At 41.3% G+C, this 9,804-nt stretch overlaps 1 protein-coding gene across 1 annotated transcript; it reads left to right on the top strand.

Moving 5' to 3' along the window:
• The first annotated feature begins 856 nt into the window (after positions 1 to 856).
• LOC111577647 (short transient receptor potential channel 2-like) lies at positions 857 to 8,479 on the top strand. Its single transcript, XM_023284017.3, has 13 exons — positions 857 to 1,046; positions 1,282 to 1,974; positions 2,062 to 2,262; positions 2,350 to 2,514; positions 2,652 to 2,826; positions 2,929 to 3,129; positions 3,212 to 3,374; positions 3,459 to 3,551; positions 4,354 to 4,546; positions 4,629 to 4,756; positions 4,840 to 4,909; positions 5,042 to 5,159; positions 6,349 to 8,479. The coding sequence occupies exons 1-13, from the start codon at positions 1,032 to 1,034 to the stop codon at positions 7,230 to 7,232; spliced, it is 3,099 nt and encodes a 1,032-aa protein (XP_023139785.2). The 5' UTR covers positions 857 to 1,031; the 3' UTR covers positions 7,233 to 8,479.
• Positions 8,480 to 9,804: the final 1,325 nt, after the last annotated feature.

Here is a 9,804-nt window from a genome sequence, read left to right as displayed (position 1 = left end):
GTACGACATCAATGAGCTTATCTTTAAGTCTTGAGTGGTAGTTCTCCTCCCTCTGCTGTGCAAAAAGAGGCAGCAGCCATCACTTCTATACAGACCTGCAGTTCAGTAAAATGAAACACTTTGCTGTATGGTAGTTTATTAAATCTTGTCTGAGATGTAAATTTTTTTATTGTGGTTGACAGAAAAATTTACACTTGGAGCACTGATTTTCTTCATGTTTTTGTCTCATTAGTCGCTTTCCAGACACAAATGTAGCACTGAAAGCCACATGTTTTTATTTTACAGCCCCTTGGAAATTGCTGATGGCACTTTCTGTATTCGATATGAATGATATGGTGTGAATGGGGATTTAAATCAAACCCATCAGCACACACACAGTGAAGTTAATGACATCTGACACATTCTGCTCTGATGAAGAGCCAGTAAACATAGAGAAGCTGTTCAAAGCCAGAGATAAAAATGAATAAATTCAGCTGAGAATAAGAGATTGAAATGTTCAAACCAACATGAAAGGAAGCCTCACAGACATTTCAGTAAAAAAGTAAAAATGTGTGATTTTAGTAACTGGAGAACTGATTGAGAAAAAGAACTACACGAGAAGAGAGTGGTGGAAATAATTAATAAATCTTTTACTTGCAGCTCCTTGTTTTTCCCACTGCTGTGAACTCCTTCCAGCATCCTCAGGGGAAAACGATGACAGCTGCGACCATAATTGTACCGTGGCACTGTTTCCAATGAAGAGACCATTAATAAAAAACACTTTTCACTGGTTACATTTTAATTGGCCTCGCCGCTTGGGACATTGAAGTCTGTTGTTGAGTTTGTGAATGCTGATGTATCTGTGTAGTCAGCCGGTAGCACATGATCGCAGGACACCAAAGTGCTTAGTTCTCTGATTTGAGCTGATGCACTGGTATCGTCCCATTCATATCTGAAGCTCAAAGAAAGCTGACAATAATCTGCTTCATTCCTTTGGAAAATGTGATTTTTTAAAAATTACTGCTCAGGAGTTTATTGCTTCATCACCAAGAATGGAAAACCTCACGGTGAGCATTTATTTATTAATGAACTGTGTTTTTTTATGTCATAAAATGTCTTCTGTTGTGCATTTATTTGTAGTGCTTTCTATTTTTTGCACATCCCATAAAGTCTTTCCATAATAAGAATAAACATCCATTGTTTACTCTTGTTATGGAATCAAACTACATTTTTTTCAGATCTCTAGCATCAGTTTCATAAAAGTGTGTGAATGGAAATCTGCTGGTTCTTCTTGTCCTTCAGCCAGAACAATGGCGCGAGATTATGAACAAGAAGATGCAGTTCCCTCCGGAGCTCATCAGTGCCATTCAGGACGGGAAAATAGAGCTGCTGTGTGGTCTGCTGAAGACGGGTGACGGCATCATCCGCCAGCTGGATGAATCTGAGGATCGGCAGTGGAGGGAGGCCCTCAACCTCTCCATCCGTCTGGGCAGCGAGGACGCCATGGACGCCCTCCTGCAGGGGGTCAAGTTTGACTTCCGGCAGATTCACGAGGCCCTCCTCGTCGCCGTGGACACCAACCAGCCCATTGTGGTGAAGCGTCTGCTGGACCGCCTGGACCAGGAGAAAGGCAACAAGATGGACGTCCGATCCTTCTCTCAGGCCATCTTTGACCACTCTATTGACAACTCACAGTTTGCCCCAGGTGTGACCCCTCTGACCTTGGCCTGCCAGAAGGACCTGTATGACATAGTGACCATGCTCTCCCAGAAAGGCCACGTCATCCCATGGCCACATAAGATATCCTGTGCCTGTCTGGAGTGTCGAAACGGCCGACAGTACGACCTACTGAAGTTCTCCTTGTCTCGCATCAACACCTATCGTGGCATTGCCAGTCGTGCCTACCTGTCCATCACCTCTGATGACGCCATGCTCAGCGCTTTCAGTCTCAGCAGAGAGCTCCGCAAGCTGTCGCAGAAAGAGCCCGAGTTCAAGGTCTGAGGAGTTTCATACGTATCCGCTTACTGTTCATATTAGGTGTCTGTTGCTTCATGACTCAACTTTGGTTCCTCTCTCCTGCAGCCTCAGTACCTGAGCCTGGAAGAGCTCTGTCAGGAGTTTGCCGTCGAATTGTTGGGCATGTGTCGCAACCAGAGTGAGGTGACCACTATACTGAACAGCTGTGGAGACGAGAGTCAGGATGCCTTAAATGATCAGGCCTTCGAGGAGGGAATACCCAACCTGTCACGTCTGCGGCTTGCTGTCAACTACAACCAGAAGCAGGTAGCTGGATATAAAATCTGCTGTCAAACTGAGACAATTAAGAGAAGACATAGTAATTTTTCTCTTTCTCTGCCCGTTTCTGTGTAGTTTGTGGCGCATCCAATCTGCCAGCAGGTTCTGTCATCTATCTGGTGTGGGAACCTGGCGGGCTGGAGAGGCAGCCGGACGGCCTGGAAGCTGTTTGTCTCTGTGGGAATCTTCCTCACCATGCCCCTTCTTTGCCTCGTCTATTGGATTGCACCAAAGTCAAAGGTCGCATGAAATGTGGAGTTATTACTGTCTGAGAGGCTGTAGGGCAATGTTATAAAGAAATCTAGACGTTTCTCAGACTTTCGTAAGACATTTGATTAGGACGATCACGAAGGTCATGCGTGGTTTGTTCTTGACAGGCTGGAAGGATCCTGAAGATTCCTGTGATCAAGTTTCTCCTCCACTCAGCATCATATCTGTGGTTTCTCATCACTCTACTTGGAGAATCGATCACCATGGAGATGTATCGAGACAAATTCGCTTCCCGGCAACAGAACATCCTGCACAGCTCCTTCCACATGGTGTGGGTGGTCGGTAGGTTCACTCTTTGTGTTTTAACTCTCTTAAATAGCACACATAAACAACTCCAGCCTGAGAAGGGCGTGAACCAAGGCCATATTGTGCTGATTCTCGTAGGATTCTTCTGGTATGAGTGTAAGGAAGTGTGGATCGAGGGGCTGCGGAGTTACTTCCTGGACTGGTGGAACTGCTTGGACATGATGGTGCTCAGCATGTACCTGGCGTCCTTTGCGTTACGTGTGCTCATCATGCTCAAAGGCTACTTCCTCTGCCATGATCATAATGGCACAGAGGAGTGCGTCTACTTCACCCAGACTGGTGAGAAAATGATACCAGAGCATCCAAAATCGTAGTGAGGGGTCTCAAAAGTTCTAACTGGTTATGTGACACTGTCCCTCAGTGCGAGACGACTGGCATCAGGAGGACCCTCAGCTGATCGCGGAGGTGTTGTTTGCAGTGACCAGCATGCTGAGTTTCACACGGCTGGCCTACATCCTGCCAGCCCACGAGTCTCTGGGAACGCTGCAGATCTCCATAGGGAAGATGATTGATGACATGATGAGGTATCTGGATATTTATGTATTGATCACTACTTGGAAAGGAATTAAAAAGACAGATGAATGACAATTTTTTTCTTTCTTTTTTAGATTTATGTTCATACTGATGATCATTGGAACAGCCTTCCTTTGCGGCATCAACAATGTCTACGTTCCTTATGTCATCTCTCCGCATCTTGGCAGGTAAGAACTCCAGTTTCTAAAAGCTGCTGCTGTTAGAGCTCAGTCAGTGGTTGTCTGCTGAAGTAATAGCAGGTTGAAGCTTTTCCTCCAGCTGATTTGGAACAGTTAGTTTCTCTCCAGTCTCGATTAAACACCTAGAAACACGTCTCCATGACACATTTCTGAGTTTTTTCTCCATGTCATAATAACCCCGTTCTGCCTTAAAATGCCTTAGATGTACCTCTAAATTGTTGCTTTCTCTAGAATGTGCAGAACTGCTTTGTCTACATTCAGCCCTCTACCACCTGCTGCAGCTCAGCACACCAGCTCACCAATGACTCTGCTCAGACACTGTAAAACTACTCTACGCTACACAATGACAAGGTGTAATATTAGAGTAATTTAGCCATACATAAAGAATAATAATACAGAAAGTCCCACCCTGCAAGCTGACAGGATTGGCTTCTTAGGTTTGTTTGTGTGAAACGCCACAAGTTTGAATCTGTGTTTCTGAGACTGTCATCATCACTCTGCTGCTTCAGTGTAGAAATGCTTAGTCATTGTGTTGACTGCTTATTTCCCTGATGATTTGTCTTCTAGCATATAAAAAAAACACCACAGTAAACAATGAAAAAAAAGATTTTCACTGGAAGCTTTTTTTTTTAACCATAAGCCCAAGAAAAGCCACAGGTCTTGCAAACCCAATTCTTTGGAGGTACATACAAATTCATGAGGACAAAAAGAGGTTGTCACTGGGGCGTTCCAGGAATGCCTGAAGAGAAAGTGTCTCATCATGATAACACTCTCCACCACACTGCTGCAGGTTTAACGAGACGTTCCACTTCTTATTCTGGACCATGTTTGGCGTGGCCAACCAGGACTACGTGGACATGCCACAGTTTGTATTGGCAGAGTTCGTAGGAAGGATTCTGTACGGCATCTTCACTCTTGTCATCGTCATAGTCCTCCTCAACATGCTTATTGCTATGATCACCAACTCCTTTCAGAAAATTGAGGTAAAAGTGATACTTCTGTGGAGCGTCTGCAATACAAGGAGAAACCTCAGCGATGCTCACTGACATCTGAGTTTTATTTCAGGATGATGCAGATGTTGAGTGGAAATTCGCCAGGTCAAAGCTGTACCTCAGTTACTTCAGAGAGGGCCTCACCATGCCTGTACCTTTCAACATCATCCCCTCACCCAAAGCCGTCTTTTACATCTTGAGGTGAGCTCCAGAACTATGAAACTCTTTCAATCGGCAAAAACATTATTCCTGCTTTAATTCATTTGTGTCAAATTCTGTTTCAGGGGTATCTTCAGACGAGTCTGCTGCTGTTCTTGTTCTTCTGAGCAAAATTATCCCCCCATAACCTCGATGGTAAGTGTTGCTTCAGTTAACGTCACTTTTGTAAAAGGTTGTTTCAGGCTACATATTCTTTGCCATTCATACTCTATGCTCAGCTGTATATGATGGAAAACGAGTTTTATTTGATCTGTATTATATAAAAAGGGCAACAGTAAGGGATCTGAAGACAGTCAGATACCTTACCGGCAGCAGGTGATCAGGGCACTGGTGCAGCGCTACATTGAGTCGGCTCGCAGGGAGTTTGAGGAGACCAAGAGAAAAGGTACCCATGCATTTAACCATATTTATTTACCTCTCTGTCTCTATAAATGGCTATCAGAAAGTCAACACGATGTAAATTATAAAAAATATTATGCTTTTGAGTGGTTTAGAGAAATATTTTTACTCAGTCTGTACAATGTGGAACCTCAAAGTGTTCAAGTAATGTGAATAAATTCTGTAAGTTATATAAATTAAATTGAAATTTGTAAATAGTATTTTAAAAGACCCCCTTTGGTGAAAATTTAAAGGTAAATCCAGCTAAATTTTCTGTCTTAACATGCCCATATGACATTTTTTTATGCACTACAAGACATATCACGACCAAAATAAGCAGTCATCATTATGACTGAGCATTTCCATCAGGTAGCTGCAGTGTACTGATGACAGTCTGAAAAACACAGATTCAGACTTCTGTGGTTTCATATGTAGCAAACTAAAAGAGACAATCCTGCTAACTTGCAGGCTGGAGGTATCAGTATTCTTCTTCAGCGTTGGATTCTAGCTCGATCATGTATTTCTGCGTTATTCCAATATTAAAGCTTTTCATTGTAGCGCAGAATTGTTTTAAAGTGTTTGGTTAGAGTTGAAGGTGAGCCGGTGTGCTCAAGCTGCAGCTCATAGGTAAGTCAAGAAAGAGGTAGGGACTTCATTGGTCTTCACATTCTAGATGAAGGAACAGTGTAAAGTTACATCTGTCACTCAAGCCACTCAAAGAGATTCATTTCATGGTAGCAAAAATAAAGTCTACATATCTAACTCTGATACACAAAGAAGAGGTTTTTTTTAGGAGATTAATCAATGACTGTAGAGGAGCTTTAATAATGGATGCTTTAAGGATTCACAGCAAACCCACTTACTTTGAAAATGCAGCTTTACAGTGTCAGTGTAACTAGAAAGAAGCATTGTCTTGATAAAAGAATAAAACAACTTTGATTTTCACAGCTGTTAAGACTCAATATAATAAATAAGATGATTTTCTTCTTTGACAAAACAAGTTAAACAAACTGGTAAAACAAATCCAATAGGATCATTTGCAGTAGTGTAAAGTTGTGACAGGTTCCTGCAGTAACTGTGGCATTTGAGCCAAAAAGTTTTAGATTCAGTCTTCTAGTGTGTAGAAACTGCATAACATTATTAACTAATAAAATACCTAGATGCTGTAGTGTAATTAGAGTATTTTCTTCCCTTAGATATTGGAAATCGGATCACTGAGCTGAACAAAGCAGTCAGCAGGTTGCACAGTGATATGAAAGTGATGCAGCAGCTTCTGACGGGTGATGGACACACTGCAAGTAATGCACTGACCAAAGACGGCTCCTCTATACTGGGCAAATACATCATTGGTGCCAAGAACAATTTCAGAGGTTTTAACAGCAGACAGGATGAGAAAAACACATCACTTAAAGTGACAGTGCACCAAGGAGAGGAAGAGGCGGATAAAGAAAAGGTGGACTCTGATACTCAGCAGGACTCAGACACACAACAGAATCAGCTGGATGAATGTGAAGCTGAGGGATCAAAGCAGATAACGGACTGTGATGTGGTGAGAATGGAAGAAGGCAGAGCTAAAGGAGAGCTGGAGGATAAGAGGGAAGTTGTGAAAAACGAGCAGACAGAAGAGGAAAATAGTGACAATGAAGTGAAAGAGGAGGTGACCGAATGGACAAGGTGTAATAATGTAGAAGAAAAGGTGAAAGCTGAGGGCGCACAGAATGAGGCAGGGGAAAGAAGGGAAGCAGAGATAAACACAGCAGTGAAAGTGACTGAAAAACTCACAGAGGTGATTCCTGAACACTCTGAAAATAGCAACGTCAGCTATGAAAAGACAGATACAAAGAAAATACTGAACAAGTTCAAAGGGATGGAGCTGCAAGAGAAAGAAGCAGAGGCAAGGTGGATGAAGGGTAGAAAGTTTGATAATATTGCAGAGAAATCTGGTGTTAAGGAGAGCAACGAAAAACTTGGAAGCAAGAAAAATATCCCCTCACCAACCGGAAGCAGCAGCTCCCAGGACACAGGCTTCGGTTCCCAAGAAGGGGAAGGATCCATTGATAGCGCGCTAGTGAGACGTTAGTGATTTCCCTTTGAAAGGAAATGCTGACATTTTCAGAGTTTGGCCCTTTGGTCACCTTATCCAGTATCTGATAAAAGGGTGTGAGTTATGACTGCATTATTAATCATTGACGAAGGTTTTCCCTGTACAGAGAAACTGTTGACACTCACCAAACAGATTTTAACCAGCGCCAAAAGGAAATCATCAGCATTCATTTACATAACGTAATTATTGTTTATCAGATTATCAAATGTAACAGGAAAATGGATATATTTCTGTCAGATAAGGTAACACAGTTATCATGCTTCCCCCAAAGGCTCAATCAGGGCCAGAAAAAAACCCCTGTTGACAGTTGAACATGTGTGGTTTGGGCTTTCTGTTTCTGTTAAATTTATGACACAAAAAATTAATGAATGGCCAGTGAACGTGATGTCAGTCTGCATACAGGATATTTTCTACTGTCTAAGTGCATGTATGCTTCCCAGCATTTGGTTATAATAATTTGGAGATTGTTAAATATTTGTCATAACATCCTATTTTGAAGTTAAAAAGAAAATTACAGAGTCTCAACACTATTTTTTGCTTTGATCACAGTTTAAAACAAAAGCCCTAACAGCTAAAGTTCTGCATTGTGGGAAATATATGTAGGACATAACCTCTCCAAATTACCGTTGTGACACCAAAGTGTTAACAAATGAGCATAGAGGTTGTTTATAGGCTGTAAGTAACCTGTTCCCTATTTCTAGAGTTATGATGAGATAAGCCGCCTACCTGCTGGCTGAGGCTTCATATTTACTGCATGGTCATACAAATAATAAATAGTGAAATAGTGAGAAACTATGAAGGAGAAAAATCTGCTTCTTCCTTCTTTAAGCAATAAACCTTTGGTAAATTTTACACTTGTTTTTCCCAGTTCTCTGATCAAGTCAAATATAGACAAGTCATTGAAGTCCTTTCAGATTTTTTAAAATCATGCTGTCTTTCATGCATCTCATCACGTTTAAAAAACCAATGGATTTAACATCAACAAACGTGAGTTTGACTATTCAATCTAGCACAAGCATAACGCATGTCCAGCATTAAGATGCCTTATACCCACTTAAATTAGTCACCACTTATAACTGCAAAATGTAGCGTGGTTCATTCGTCACCTGATTAGATTGTGTCTTTGCTCAAAGCAAAGACGCTCTGGTTACTTGTTATGTAACATTTAAGTGTTTTGCACGATAGAGTTACTTTGTAAAGCAATTAAATCATTTGAAATCTAATTTGTCTCCGTCTTTCTACGTGTCTTGATCATAGCGTAGATGATTCTGAGTTGACTGGAGGCGATGATTTAGTGTTGCCTTTAATGTTTCTGTTCAGCAGGTGGCTGGACTACAATACTGTACATGTTGCTACCGTGTGACAGTGCAAGTCTCAGCTTGTTTCACACATACTGCTCCCTTGAGGTGTCATGCATAAACACATCAGTTCATTAATTCATCACCTGCAGCGTCACCTGTCCCATGACACCCTACATCCAGGTTCTTCTGCTGGAAAAACACCTTGGCATGTAGTTTTTTTTTTGTTGTTGTTTTTTTGCAGTGTTTGTTTGACTCACGCTTTTGTGGTGCTTGAAGTCCAGCCCTGTCAGCTTTAAATTTAGTTAAAAAATATGCCAACATTTTGCACACGCAAACTGAATTCTTTTCTTATCAGTGTCGTATCAGCTGCCAATCAACCATCCTTTCTAAACAGCTGTTCAAACATCCCAAATGATGGAAAAAACATCTGTGGCTCATTTCCTAACTAACAAGAATTATTAAAAAGCAACAAGGTGACTTCTCACCTATTCTTATTTAGTTAGGTTTCTCTAGTTGTAGAGAATATTTCATATTAATGTAAAAATGCTTCTTTTGCCATAATAAGTGCAGGTCTAAATACATATACCATTAAGCATATACACAAGATGGTGACGCAGATGGCAGCCTCAGCACTGCGCTCCCTAGGAATGCAATTATCATTTTGCGCTACTGTTTATATATTCCTTTCTAGCTTCATAAATATCTGTATACAGTTGTGCTCATAAGTTTACATACCCTGGAAGAATTTATGATTTCTTGGCCATTTTTCAGAGAATATGATTGATAACACAAAAGCCTTTCTTTCACTCATAGTTAGTGTTGTGCTATAGTTTTTTATTATCAAACAACTGTGTTTATTCTTTCTAAATTATAATGACAATAGAAAGTACCCAAATGGTCCTGATCAAAAGTTTACATACCCTGGAGGTTTGGCCTGATAACAGGCACACAAGTTGACACAAACGGGTTTGAATGGCTACTAAAGGTAACCATCCTCACCTGTGATCTATTTGCTTGTAATCAGTGTGTGTGTATAAAAGGTCAGTGAGTTTCTGGGCTCTTGACAGGCCCTTCATCTTTCATCCAGTGCTGCACTGATGTTTCTGGCTTCTAAATCATGGGGAAAGCAAAAGAATTGTCAAAGGATCTGCAGGAAAAGGTAATTGAACTGTATGTTGTATGTTGAACTAAAACAGGAAAGGGATATAAAAAGATATGCAAGGATCTGAAAATGCCTATCAGCAGTG

This window comes from Amphiprion ocellaris, chromosome 14, assembly GCF_022539595.1.
Source record: "Amphiprion ocellaris isolate individual 3 ecotype Okinawa chromosome 14, ASM2253959v1, whole genome shotgun sequence".
NCBI classification, from domain to species: Eukaryota; Metazoa; Chordata; class Actinopteri; family Pomacentridae; genus Amphiprion; species Amphiprion ocellaris.
The sequence above is the reverse complement of the archived record's forward strand: the minus strand, read 5'-3'. Positions and strand labels throughout refer to the sequence as shown.